The 14783-nt window shown below is 41.1% G+C and overlaps 1 protein-coding gene across 18 annotated transcripts in view; it reads right to left on the bottom strand.

Annotated features, from left to right (window-relative positions):
- Window positions 1–11530, bottom strand: part of TBC1D31 (TBC1 domain family member 31) — a 71997-nt gene extending 60467 nt beyond the window's left edge. For 2 of the 18 annotated variants that reach the window (XM_021942596.2, XM_021942600.2), the window contains exons 1-3: window positions 11265–11529; window positions 6856–7002; window positions 4274–4494 (exon numbers count right to left, since the gene is read on the bottom strand). In XM_021942596.2, coding sequence (XP_021798288.2) covers window positions 4274–4494; window positions 6856–7002; window positions 11265–11341 — 445 coding nt within the window. In that variant the 5' untranslated portion in view covers window positions 11342–11529. Of the gene's footprint in view, window positions 1–1242; window positions 1359–4273; window positions 4495–6855; window positions 7769–11264 lie in introns of those variants that run through there. The other 16 variants (XM_021942597.2, XM_031669725.1, XM_031669727.1 and 13 more) reach the window with 15 other exon arrangements.
- Between the last annotated feature and the right edge of the window lie 3253 nt (window positions 11531–14783).

The following is a 14783-nucleotide window of genomic DNA, read 5'->3' as shown; positions in this document are numbered from 1 at the left end:
AGGATGAGAGTGTACTACAGTGATTAAGAGCAGTGACTCCACAGTCAGACCACTTAGGCTGGAATTCTGGCTCCACTGCTTATAAACTGAGGGACTCTGATTAAGTTATCCATGTGCCTCAGTTTCCTCATCTGCAAAATGGGGATAATAATAGTATTCATCTCTGTGGGTTATGATGATGATTAAAATTAATTAATGTGTATAAAGCCACAGAAAGTCCCTGGCAGGGAGTAAACACTATGTGTTAGCTATCACTATCTTTAATATTATTATTTATACATCTGCTGAACATTATAACACATTGATTATTTTAATAAGAAAAAAATACAGTTGAAATATCTCTTTTTTAAGAGTAATAGGTTTAGTCTACAGAACTCTATGTTCTCAATTTAAAAACATAATGTGGTATAAAACACACAGGCTATATTAAAAAAAGATATTGTACCTGTGTAGTAAGGAATTTGACCTTTACAGCGCAGTCTGGCTTCTGTTTAGGCTCCTGGGAGGTAACCTCTAAACCCGTGACTTAGGGGTGTCTTTGTTATTCCTGGCGGGCCCCTCACACTATACCAGATAGTTTATGCTAAGAAGACTCAGAGTGGGAGATGATCACACAAGAAAGGTCAACCACATGATTAGAAGTTTAGGGCTTTTGGGGCGAGTGACATCAGACTAACTTCTTAGGAGGAGAGGAGGGCTAGAAATGGAGTCCAGCCACGTGGGGAATGATCCAATCAGTCATGCCTATGTCATGGCGCCTCAGTAAAAACTCTCGACACCAAAGCTTGGGTTGACTCCCTGTGTCAACAGTGCTTGGCACAGATGGCCAGCCACACACCAATGCTGGGAGGGTTGTCTGGGAGGGCAATGCATCCTTGAGGACAATGGACACTTTCCTTTTGGAAGCCTCCCAGATTCCACTCCATGCTTCTCTTCCTTCGGCTAGTTATACTTTGTATCTATCCTTTTGCTATATTAAAACTATCATCATTAAGTGTAGGCTTTCCTGAGTCCTGTGAGTTGTTCTAGTGAATTATGAAACCTGACAGCAGTCAGGAAACCCTGACTTTGTAGTCAACCGATCTAAAGTGAGGCTGTTCCTAGGACCCCCAGCTTGCACCTAGTGTCTGAAGCGAGAGCAGTCATGGGGACTGCGCCCTCAAGCTGTACAGAGTGACAAACTTCTTGCAGTTCTTCACTCTATATTTTACTCTGCTTCAAAAGAAAAACAGAAGTTCTTACCTGTATCAAAACATTTAATAGAATAATCAGCTAATGCCACAAGGAATTCAGATTTCCTACGAAGATTAAAGGCCAGAGCTGTGCAAGCTTGTGCTGTTCGCTGAACAAGATTGAACCTATTAAGAAATCATTGCATTAGTATCACAAATTCTTCCCACAATTATAAATTCCACGTGGAAGGAGTCCGTAGAGACGAAGAAAATGAAACCCAGAAAAATGAGCTACCATTTTAGGCCAAAAATAGATTATGAAGGGTGCTATGTGCCACATTAAGGAGTTCGGATGTTAGTAGAATAGGAAACCACTGTAAGTGTTTAGCACAACAGAATCACAACCAGGTATGTGTTTTAGGAAGATGATCCTGGCAGCAATGGCAAATGGGAAGAGGGACAAGGAATAAACGAGATCACTAAGAAAGTTACTACAGAAAATCTCAGCCAGAGATATGGGAGCATAAATAGGAGAGGTTTCAGAAGCCAAGCAGAGGCTCGGTATGGATTAAACACGGAGTGAAGAAGGGGGAATCAGGACTTGCTCTTGTGTAGAATGAAGATAAGACTAGATACAAGGCTGTTGTGATGACTAAATGAAATAATACATGTTGAGTGCTCAGTAGAGTACTGGGCACCTAGCTAGAGTTTAACTTACAGAAAATTAAGCTTTTGAACTTAGGCAAAAGAGGAATAAGTTTGGGGGTAGGAAATGATAAATCTGCTTTTAAACATGTGGTTTAAGGCCCTGTGAAACTGATCTAGAGCCATGCTGTCTGAAAGAAATACAACGTGGGCTACATATGTAATTTAAATTTTTCTAGGAGCCATATTAGAAAAGTAAGAAGAAATAGGTTAAATTAATCTTAATAATATATGATATGCTTTGGCTCTGTCCTCACTCAAATCTCATCTTGAATTGTGGCTCCCATAATTCCCACATGTTGTGGGAGGGACCCAGTGGGAGATAATTGAATCATGGGGGCAGTTTCCCTAACACTATTCTCATGGTAGTGAATAAGTCTCACGAGATCAGATGGTTTTATACGGGGAAACCCCTTTCCCTTGGTCTTCATTTCTCTCTTGCCACCACTACGTAAGAAGTGTCTTTGCCTTCTGCCATGAATGTGAGGCCTCCTCAGCTACATGGAACTGTGAGTCCATTAAACCTCTTTTTCTTTATAAATTACCCAGTCTCAGGTATATCTTTATTAGCATGAGAACAGACTAATATACTTTATGAACTCAATATGTATCTAAAACATTAGTATTTCAATATTTAATCAATTCAAAATTATTGAGATATTTTACACTTTTTATCATATTAAGTCATCAAAATCCAGTGTGTATTTTAATTTTACACATGCTTCATATCTCAATTTGGACCAATCACTTTTCAAGGGCTCAAGAGTTACATGCAAGTTAGTGGCCCCTGGAGAGCCCAATCTAGAAGAGTTCTAGTAGGTAGTAGTAGCAGAAGTAGGTCTAAGTCAACAGTGTTTACATGGCAGATGAAGCCTGAGGCTTGGTGGTGATGTGATTATTGAAAAGAGTGCCTGAAATATGGAAGGAAGCAAGCCAAAGACAGATGTCTGGGGAGCACAACATGAAAGGGGCAGTCCCTGGAAGAAGAGTCAGTAAAACAAGGGGGAAAAATGATCAGAGAGGTAGAAAATTCAGCAACTGCTGTACCATGAAGCCAAAGAAAAGAATCTCAGGCAGCATGGGAAGACAAGAGTGGTTAGTGTTTTAGTAAAATGAGAACTGAAAAGTGACCAATGGATTGAACAATTAGGAAGATTTTGAGGGAGCCCAGTATACTGGGCTTTATGATCAAACCTGATTTTAAGTCTGAGCTCAAGTCTGATTTTAAGTCTGAGCTCTGCCGCTAACTGCTCAGCTCAGCCACAGATGTTTTTAGTGAAGGGTGGCAGAATATGCCATATCAGAGCATGCCACTTTGGCATGAGCATTACTTTGAGCTGAAGGTAACTGAGAAAAAGCAGATATAAGAAAAGCTCTCAGCCAGGCGCGGTGGCTCATGCCTGTAATCCCAACACTTTGGGAGGCCAACGCAGGTGGATCATGAGGTCAGGAGATTAAGACCATCCAGGCCAACGTGGTGAAACCCTGTCTCTACTAAAATACAAAAAATTAGCCTGGCGTGGTGGTGCACACCTGTCATCCCAGCTACCTGGGAGGCTGAGGCAGGAGATTTGCTTAAACCCAGGAGGCGGAGGCTGCAGTGCGCTTGATTGCGCCACTGCACCCTGGCCTGGGTGACAGAGCGAGCCTCCACCTCAAAAAAAAAAAAAAAAAAAGAAAAGCTCTCTGCCCTTGTCTAAAAGTTAACATGAATTTGCATACATTTACAAAGGTGTCCCTCTTCCCTTCTCTACCAGGAAGGATAACAGTTGATCACAGGAGTTGACTTTAGATCTTCATCATCCTGGAAATAGCACCAGAGAAATATATATGACTACCATTAGTTTCCCATATATTTGCCTTCCCACAATTTGCTCCCCTGAGAGACTCAAGGTCCTCTTCTTTTGTCTTGTCACTTCTCTAAAAATGTACTGTTCTTTGACAGAGATGCTATATAAGCCAGAGTATAAGCCACTTTTTGAGTTAGTAATACCTGGACAGTCACGTGTTACATGCACGATACAAGTTGATAGTGTCTCACACTAATACCTGGATACTCTGGGTATTCTCATGTGTTACATGCATGATACAAATTAATAACTTGTTCATTCTGCTCTTGTTAATCTATCTTTTGTTACAAAGGGCCCAGTTGAGAATTTAGAAGGGTAGAGGAAAAGTAATTTTTTCTCCCCAACAACCAATAGTGAAAAGGGGACAATGGACAAAATAGTAACACTCATGGTGCAATGTCTCAGGGGACGCTATAGAAGATAGGGATTAGCACGAGAAGAAATTAAGATCACCTGTTTTTATGAATAAGGTAATGAGGGCTGAACTTTATGAATAAGGTAATGAGAGCTGAACTTTACGAATAACGTAATGGGGGCTGAACTTACAATATACTTGAGGCTGCAATGCGGAAGGAGAAAGGAAAGCTTGAAGATGTCTGTTTTCCCATGAATCAGGAGGCCTGGCAGTCAGAGTAAGAATGGAGTCCAACGAAAGGAGACAAGGAAATTGGTAAAGGTTTGCGACACTTGGTGGAGAATAGGCAAAGTAAGTAACGGTAGATAAGCAAATGAAGTGCAAAGAATCCTCAATATTGAAGTTCATTATCCTGTCATGAAATCAATCAACAATTACTTTTTTTTTTCAGGAGTATTAGCAAATACAGTGGTACTGATTTCAGATTGGGAATTGGTGAGGTAAGTTAAACAAGAATAAAGGGTAGAAAAGTTGGACCCATTACTTTTCTGGTAAAGGGCAGAAACAATGATTTATAGATTTTTACCTAATGAATCACAGATAAGTAAATTATATGTCACGTCTTTTCTTGAACTATTTGAGAACAAGTCACCAAGATCAAGTTTCCTATAAATAAGAAAACTCTCCTACATAATCACAATATAACCATCAGCACCAAGAAATTACATTTATACATTACCACCATCTAATCCTAAAACTCCAATCAAATTTTGCCAATTTTCCTAATAATGTTTTTTATAGCAAAAGGATCAGCCCAGATTCATGCCTTTGTCATGTCCCTTTCATCTCCCTCAGATTAGGAGTTCTTTAGTCTTTACCCGACTTGCATGATCTTGACCCCTGTGAAGATTACAGGACAGTTTTTTTATTAGATGTCCTTAATTTAGCTTTGTGTGATGATCTCACTGATTAGATTCAGGTTATATATCTCGGCAGGAATATCACAGAAATGATGCTGTGTTCTTCTCACTGCATCCTATCAGGTGGCACACAAATTTTGATTCATTCCACTACTGGTTGTATTAACTTTAGTCATTTGATTAAGGCAGCGTTTGCTAGGCTTCTTCATTATATAATTACTCTTTTTTTCCTCTATAATTAATACGTATTTTGTGGGGAGGTACTTCGTGACTATTCAATATCCATTCCTTATTAAACTGTTTGTTGATTCCAACATGAACTCATAGATTTCAATTTTATTCAATGGACGACCCACCTCCAACATGACCAGAGGGAGCTCCTTCAAGCTGGCAACTGTGTCTTTTTGACACATCCCGAACATTCTTTGAACAATTCCTTCTTTCTGGCTACAAAATGTTACAGGCTCTTCCTGTACTTTCCCTGTCCACATTCTGAAATTGGCCATTTCTGCAAATATCCTTGATTCCTTTTAGTAGAACGTGGTACTTTGAAAATAAGAACTCAACACGGGGTATATTCATTGCTACCGGCATGCTGTTGCTCCCAGGCCCTCTGAGTGTACAAAGCTAAGGAATATGTGTACATATAGTTGTACATACCTCTATTTAGTTCTATATCTATCTCTATATATTCAAAACCAGGGGTTCAAACTGATATGTCTAATTCCAATACAATGCCAAGGGGTTTATTCTAGTTTTCTGCCTTCCATAATTTTTAAGTCTCTTTTCTAAGAGTGAGAAACCTGGCCCTCATTATCCCTAATATATTTATTTGATAAAAGCCCTCTGTATTAAACTAGCTTCCCATCACTGCCCCATTCACCATGCAGACACCCTCTGTCTCTCTTTCTGGGCTGCTGAAGCTCTCCTTCCCACCTAGCCCCACTGCATGAATATCTACCTCCATCAATCCCACCTCATTGCTTTCAGACTAAATTGTTTCACAAGGGAAGAGAAGAGGAAGAAGAGTGAAAATCAACTCTTTTTTTTTTTTTGAGACAGAGTCTCGCTCTGTCGCCCAGGCTGAAGTGCAGTGGCAGTGGCGCTATCTCGGCTGACTGCAACCTCCACCTCCAGGGTTCAAGTGATTCTCCTGTCTCAGCCTCCCGAGTAGCTGGGAAAACAGGCATACACCACCACGCCCAGCTAATTTTTGTATTTTAGTAGAGACAGGGTTTCACCAAGTTGGCCAAGCTGGTCTCAAACTCCTGACCTCAAGTGATGCGCCCGCCTCGGCCTCCCAAAGTGCTGGGATTACAGGCCTGAGCCACCACACCCAGTTGAAAATCAATTCTTTAAAATTCTTAGATATGGCATGCCATAACAACAATGTGCAAGGAAAATTGCGCTCTTTCTACATTGCCTGATGTACCAGAAATTGATAAATCAGCAATAATGGGCTGGGCACAGTAGCTGGAACTTGGGAGGTGGAGTTTGCAGTGAGCTGAGATTGTCCCACTGCATTCCAGTCTGGGCGGCAGAACAAGGTTCCATCTGAAGAAGAAAAAAAAAATAGCAATAATAAATTTTTAAATTTAAGGGAAAAAAAAAAAAAAAAAACTACTAGAGACACTATTAAAACCAGCAGTTTAATTCTCTAAAATGTGAACCGTATTATCATTCTGTCCTTTCCCACTTTCTTCCTTCAGCACCTATGATAGTGTTTTGCAAGGTACCTGAAATATAATAGAACTTAATAAATCTTTCTGAATGAATAATGAATAGCAAGTATGAAAACACTCAGTGAATTAATAACTTGTTAAATAACGTAGATATCAACAGTATCTGCTTACCTGTTTCCATACAAGTCAAAAACATAAATATTTCCTTGGTGGTCCCCAGCAATTAAGCAGTCGCCTGTGCCATCAAAAGCCACATTCAAAAATCGCAAAACTTTTGGATGGTAATCGGAAGTGTTGTGAATGATGTTCACTATAATTCTGTCAAAGAAAAAAACCCAAACATTGAAATTCTATATCACATATTACTTGATATTATGAAAAATGTGGCAAGTAAAGCATTTTGTCTGTTCATTCTTCCCTCTCCTACTGCTACCGCTATACTGCCTCTCCTCTAGAATCAATCTTACCAGGATTTCAGAAAAACAGTTCAGAAGCTACTCATTGTCAAAGCAGCTACTGTTCATTTATTCATCAATTACTTGAAAACTCATTGTGTCAGATGCAGAACAAGGCAGGTGCTAAGAATACTTGATATGCTCCCTGCTTCCATGGCACTTACAGTTTAGTAGTAAGGACAGACATTAAAAAAATAAACACACATATAAACAGATTTATAAACGGTGATTAAGTGATACACAACAACAGGGTATGAGATTTTGTTTTTGTGTATGGAATGTTTCACAGTGAATTCAGTGCGCATGAGTTTACTTTCATTTCTAATGTATCTACCATGAATACCCTGGCAGGTGAGTTCTGTAAGGACAGGACCACTGCTTGCTCATTACTGTACCCCAGCACCTGGCCTACAATACACAAAAGACACTCAAAATACACCTGCTGAATGAACAAATGCTTTAAGAAATCATTCTTTAAAACCCATATTAATCATACTTCTATATAAAAAAGTAAGGGAGTTTATATTCTAGAGACACATATGGAATGATTAAACTGTTAAATGAAAATGAAAATATTCTAACCTGAAGTTTCAAACACTGACACACACACACACACACACACACACACACACACACTTAGAAGAAAAAATAAATGAGAAAAATCAAAACCAAACACGTCTCTAGAAAAATCATAAAAAATTAGCCAGGCATGGTGCATGTGCCTGTGATCCCAGCTATTCAAGAGGCTGAGGTGGCATTATCACCAGAGCCTGGGGAGGTCAAGGCTGCAGTGAGCCGTGATCATGCCACTGCACTCCCACCTGGGTGACACGTAAGACCGTGTCTCCAAAGGAAAAGAAAAATCTACATATAGGGAAAAAAAGATGAACACAGTCAAATATTAACAGCAGCTGTCTGCAGGTAATAGCGATATGGTTAATTTTTTTCCCCTTTCTACTTTTCTATATTTTAGACATGTTCTTTAATGATTACATACTATTTTCATAACAGGAAAGACAAGAATACACAGCTATATTTGTTTAAATTTACCCTTTTTTGAGAGAAGGATCATATACCCTGTTGTTGAAAGAAAACTTCATAAAATTAAATTACAGCACAAAATAACTCCTTAAAATAATATGTGTGTATATTCTGGTCACAAAGGCCAGAATAATCCCATTCTTTATTGCAACAATAGTTTTTAATCATGAAAATTTTATCTTAATTGATTTTTCATAAATTTCTGGATTTTTTTTTTTTTTTTTTTTGAGATGGAGTCTCACTCTGTCATAGAGGCTGGAGTACAGTGGTGCAATCTCAGCTCACTGCAACCTCCACCTCCTGGGTTCAAGTGATTCTCCTGCCTCAGCCTCCTGAGTAGCTGGGATTACAGGTGCCTGCTACCATGCCTAGCTAATTTTTTGTATTTTTAGTAGAGACAGGGTTTCACCATGTTGGCCAGGCTGGTCTCGAACTCCTGACTTTGTGATCTGCCCACTTTGGCCTCCCAAAGTGCCGGAATAACAGGCATAAGCCACCGCACCTTGCCTAGTTTTTGGATTTTATATTAGAAACATTTATCTTCATTAAAACTTGATTAAAGCATGCTATATTGAATTAAGTGGATTAAACATTTTCTTCATGTTTATGTAAACATAAGGCTTTTTAGATTCGTTAAAGGAAACAGTAAAATTCTTAACAATGCTTATTTGTATCTAGTCCCCAAGGAATTAAAAACACAACAATAAATGTATAGAAATGACAAACAATATCAAAATGTTTCATGGCAACTAAACTCAGAGCAAACAACTTTTTCCTCCAGTCTTATTTTCTATAACACTTATTACATGTTCTGGCTACAAAATTACATAATCATTGTTCAAAATATGAAAAATACAGAAATACACTAAGAAACAAATACTCAATTATAATCCTACCTTGTAAATGTAATCACAATAGTGACATTCAGCCCCTCCGATTTTTCATATAAATCCCACATAAAATATTTATTTTAGAGCAACTTACTTTCAGATTCCCACAGATTGCCTGACAGAGTTCCTCAGTTCTCAAACATAAGAAGAATATCAAATATTTACTAAGCACCAAATGTGTAAGACAACCTGTCTGCTAAATCCGATTATCCCCACTGACAGCCTTAGCGATTAACTTGCCCAAGGTCACAGAGTTGGTAAACGGACATTTACTTCAACGAAATACATCTGACTCCAAGTCAGTGCTTTCTGCCTGTCTAAACAGCATGAACAATGGGTTTTAACGAACACAGAAATAAGCTATGTTTTAGTGGAAAAAGCAAACAAGACATTTGGATAATCAACTCATTTCTTTCACTTTTTGAATCTTGCACATATATCTAGATATTCTGTACCAGCAAGAAAGAGAAAGGTGAGTTGGCTATAACTTTTAGAATGTTTAGAGAATACCAGAGGTGGGAGTGGTATTTACACAAACTCAAAATTTGAAAATGAAAAACCTAAGGAATCCCCACTTTAGACAAAATTTTTTATTCAATGTAGTTGAGACAGCGGCATTGATAAAGAGGCCTGACAGTAACCAGGAACCAAACAAGCTGCTGGTAAAACCTTGCACTTTGGATATACATAGCAGGCACTTAAAACTGATTTGTCCGCCGGGAGCCGTGGTTCACGCCTGTAATCTCAGCACTTCGGGAGGCCGAAGTGGGTGGATCACGATGTCAGGAGATCGAGACCATCCTGGCTAACACGTCTCTACTACAAATACAAAAAATTAGCCGGGAGCGGTGCGCCTGTAATCCCAGCTACTCGGGAGGCTGAGGCAGGAGAATCGCTTGAACCCGGGAGGCGGAGGTTGCAGTGAGCGGAGATCGCGCCACTGCACCCGAGCCTGGGCGACAGAGCAAGACTCTGTCTCAAGGAGAAAAAAAAAAAAAAAAAAGGTCTGATTTGTCAAGAAGCAACCAAAGGATCAACAGAAAAATCACTAGAGGCCAGGCGCGGTGGCTAATGACTGTAATCCCTACACTTCGGGAGACTGAGATAGGCGGACCACCTGAGGCCAGGAGTTGGAGACCAGCCTGGCTAACATGGTGAAATCCCATCTCTACTGAAAATACAAAAATTAGCCGGGTGTAGTGGCGCGCGCCGGTAATCCCCGCTACTTGGGAGGCTGAGGCAAGAGAATCGCTTTAACTCGGGAGGTGGAGGTTGCAGTGAGCCCGGATCGCGCCACTGCACTGCAGCCTGGGCGACAGAGCAAGGCTCCATCTCAGAGAAAAGAAAAATCACTATTAGAACAAGAAACACACTGAAACAGGAACTCCAGCGATTTCCGTGAAATCCTAGGGAATTAGAAGCAATAAGACCACTCTGCGTGCAGAAATCGAAATCCAAATGGCAACGCTTTGTAGCAAAGGCTTCCACGGAAATCACACAAGACAGGCTGAGCCTCAAACAGGACAGGTAACTGGGAACAGAATGAAAAGTAGCGCTGGCCGTACTAGAAGCCCCCCGGCAATGCATAATGAACGCCCCTGCCCCTACATACACGCCAATATGTAAACTCTAGAGAACTCCAGAGACCCGGAAGTGTGTTTTGTTCCTTCGCCCTCCCCAGCACTTAGAGGCGTGCTTGGCACACAGTAGGCGCTCAACAAATTGATGAATGCTTGTGCGTCTAAACACATCCAAGGATTTAAGGATGGATAAACTGCAGCCTTTGGAAGAGGCAGAATTGTCCTGCTCTTCCAGCCTGCATCTCCCTCAGGAGTTCTGCTCCAGCTGCAACTGTTAAATACTCACTGAACACCTACTACGTGCCAGGGGCACTAGCGGGATACCGTGATCATTAAAGCAGGAGAGTCCCGGCACACACCAAAAGCCGCAAGTTCCCACGTCTGAGAACCACCTGCCTCCTCCTGTCCCGGACCAGACCCCCGCTCCCAGAACTCAGAAGGGGGTCTCAGCGGACCCTGGCGTCCGGAGCCACCTGTTCCACCGCAGGTCATCCAATCCAAGGATGTGGGGCAAGGTCAGAGCCAGAACTCGGACCGCTACCTGACGCCCGGCGTACCCTCCTCGCCGGTCTCCGTCCCCTCCACAGCCCGCGCCCTCCCGCCACGGCCTTTACCCGTCCCGCGTGGCCGGGGACGGCTTGCGGTGCCATATCTTGCCGCTCTCCTTGTTGCCTAGGTCAGTGCTCTGCATGGCGAAGGTCGCCCACGACCGCCGGGGGCCCGCTGGGTAACCGTCCCGGTGCCTTCCCGGCAGGCCCAGCGCTCCCGGCCCGGGAAATTTGAGCGCCGGCCACGGCGGCCTGGATACTGCACCAGCCGGCCGTACCAACCCCCTTTCTAATAACAACCAATCGGAAGGCGGATCCCTCCCACCAACCTCCGCCCAAGCGGCCACTCCCTCTCTGGACGATGGAATCGACCAAAGGCCTTCTCTTAGACTCCGCCTCTTTCTGAGCTCAGTCTCCCCGCCCCCGGACCTAAAGCCTTCTGGGAATCGTAGTTTTCTGCAGGTGGATCATAGCCGCGAGGAATTGGCTTGGGAATTCTGCCTTTTGGGACCCTCGTGGGGTTTTAGGCTCCCATCAGAGGCAATAAAAGTGATTTTCTCCTGTGGTCTCTGCATTCCGTTCTAAATTGCTTTTAGGGATTAAGGAATTGTATAGAAATAACTAAGAGAAGCAAGGAGACAAATGCAGAGAAGGAGACAAATACATTGAGAACTGATGGGTTCCTTTCATAGAACGTTCGGGCTCAAAAGAAACTTACAGATGAAATAGTCCATTCTTCTTGACCTTTTCACCATGCTCATGGTTTTGTTTTGTTTCTTCAGTTCCGTAATCTGACAGGACCTTCCGGCATTGTGATGTCCAGTCCACCAATCACGGTCCGGGAAAGCAATAATAACAACTGGCTGCCTTGACTTTAGTGTTCCTTTGATAAAAATTCACCTAGTGCCTCCGGAGTGTTTCCTAGGTATGGGGCACTTTTCTACTTGCTTTCCGAATATATCAACTCAATTAATCCTTGTAGCAAATGTACAAGTTATGTAGTACTAATTCTCTTCATTTTTAGTGCTCTGTGAGGTTGTGCATTAATTTCCTGAGGCTGCCCTCACAAATTACCACAAACTTGGAGATGTAAAAAACAGAAATGTATTCTTCGGAAGTTCTTGAGGCCATACATCGGAAATCAAAGTGTCTGCAGCCTCCTTTCAGGCTCTAAGCAAGATTCCCTGGCTTGTCTATTCCAGTTTCTGGGGGTTGCTGGCTTTCTTGACTTGTGATCGCATGGCTCCATTCTCTGCTTCCATCTTCACACGTCTTTCTCTTCCAGGATGTGTCTTGTTCTCTTCTGTCTGTTTAGAATCTCCCTCTGTTTTTCTCTTATAAGGAAACTTGCCATTGGGTCCATGTGAATAATACAGGATGATCTCTTCATCTCAAAATCCTTACCTTGATTACATCTGCAAAGACCCTTTTTCCAAATAAGGTAACAGTCACAGATTTTGGGATTAGTATGTGGACATATATTTTGGGGGACCACCAATCCACCTATTACAGGTAAGTACTAATATTATCCACTTTTGCAGACAAGGAAACCTTAAGTCTTTCCATTCCTAGTCTCTGTGTTATTCCACAACAGAAAAATGACGTTAAAAAAAATTGTATGCTCATGATATTGGAAAAGTTCAAACTCTTGATCAGAAAAGCAAATTCTCAAAAAAAATACTAATGCAGATGTTTAAGCTTTATGTTGTTATCAACGGGTATATATGGATATATACACACACACGTATACATTTACAACACTAATTGGTAGTTTCTTATATTCTAGTTCCTTTCTGAATCATTAGTCCCTCAGTAACAGGCACATACTGTTTATATGTATATATACACACGAATATGTATATATATGTTACATAATACATATATAAAGGTATATATATGTATAAAGATATATAGTATAAGTATACCTATATACGTATAATATATATAAGGTATACTATATACCTATTACATATGTAAGGTATACTATATACCTATTTACATATAAATATACCTTTAGTATACAGTATACTTTTGTATAGTATAAAGGTGTACTATTTATATGGACTTTTATATGTATTTACAAAGGTGCATAGTTTGGACCTTTATATGTTTTCTTTCTTTCTTTTTTTTTGAGGTGGAGTCTTGCTCTGTTGCCCAGGGTGGAGTGCAATGGCGCAATCTCAGCTCACTGTAACCTCCACCTCCTGGGTTCAAGCGATTCTCCTGCTTCAGTCTCCCAAGTAGCGGGGATTACAGGCTTGTGCCACCATGCCTAGCTAATCTTTGTATTTTTTTTTCCTTAATAGAGATGGGGAAGACCAGCCTCACCATGTTGGCCAGGCTGGTCTTGAAATCCTGACCTCAAGTGATCCACCCACCTCAGCCTCCCAAAGTGCTGGGATTACAAGTGTGAGCCACTACACCTAGCCTATATGTATTTATGTGTGTGTGTGTATATATGCCTGACGCCCGGCGTCCCCTCCTCACTGGTCTCCATCCCCTCCACAGCCTGCGCCCTCCCGCCACGGCCTCTACCTGTCCCACGTGGCCAGGGACAGCTTGCGGTGCCATATCTTGCCACTCTCCTTGTTGCCTAGGTCAGTGCTCTGCATGGCGAAGCTCGCCCATGACCGCCACGACTTTATATATATATACACACACACACACAAATATGTACCTTTATATGTATTTACGTACATATAAATAGTATGTACTATATAAATAGTATATACATATATAAACAGAATGTACACATATACATATATGTATATATATTACATAGACACATATGTACCTGTTATTGAGTGACTAACAATTCAGAAAGGAACTAGAGCAGAAGTGACTACCAATTAGTGTTCCAAGTGTACATATAAACAGTTTTACTGAGAAATAATTGACATTCAATAAACTTTACATATTTAAAGTGTACAGTTTTATAAGTTTTTAGATAGCTAAACCCCCCCATGAAACCATCACCATAATCAAGATAATGAAAACATCCATCATCCCTAAAAGTTTCCTCATTTCTCTTTGTAATCTTTGTACTCCCACCCCACTGTGCCTGTAAGCAACCACCGATCTGTTTTCCTTTCTTTAGTTAACATTTTCTAGAAATTTATATAAATGGATTCATAGACTATGTGTATGTATTGTACTTTGGTGTCTTTCCTTTTTTTGTTGGTCTGGGTTCTTTCATTCATCATAAATTTGGGATTTTGATATTCAATTGTGTTTTTGTATGTACAGTAGTTCATTCTTTTTTATGGCATCAATTGATATGGTCTGGGTTTTTGTCCCCACCCAAATCTCATCATGAATTGTAATCCCCACATGTCAAGGGTGGGACCAGGCGGGAGGTGATTGGATGGATCAGAGGGGCAGTTTCCCCCATGCTATTCTCATGATAGTGAGTGAGTTCTCATAAGATCTGATGGTTTTACAAGGGGCTCTATCCCCTTTACTTGACACTCTCTCACCTGTTGCCATGTAAGATGTGCCTCTTCTCCTTCTGCCATGATTATAAGTTTCCTGAGGCCTCTCCAGCCCTGTGGAACTGTGAGTCAAATAAACCTCTTTTCTTTATAA

Source organism: Papio anubis, chromosome 8 (assembly GCF_008728515.1).
Source record: "Papio anubis isolate 15944 chromosome 8, Panubis1.0, whole genome shotgun sequence".
In the NCBI taxonomy this organism is placed as follows: Eukaryota; Metazoa; Chordata; class Mammalia; order Primates; family Cercopithecidae; genus Papio; species Papio anubis.
Note: the sequence above shows the minus strand (reverse complement) of the source record. Positions and strands in the feature narration are given on the sequence as shown.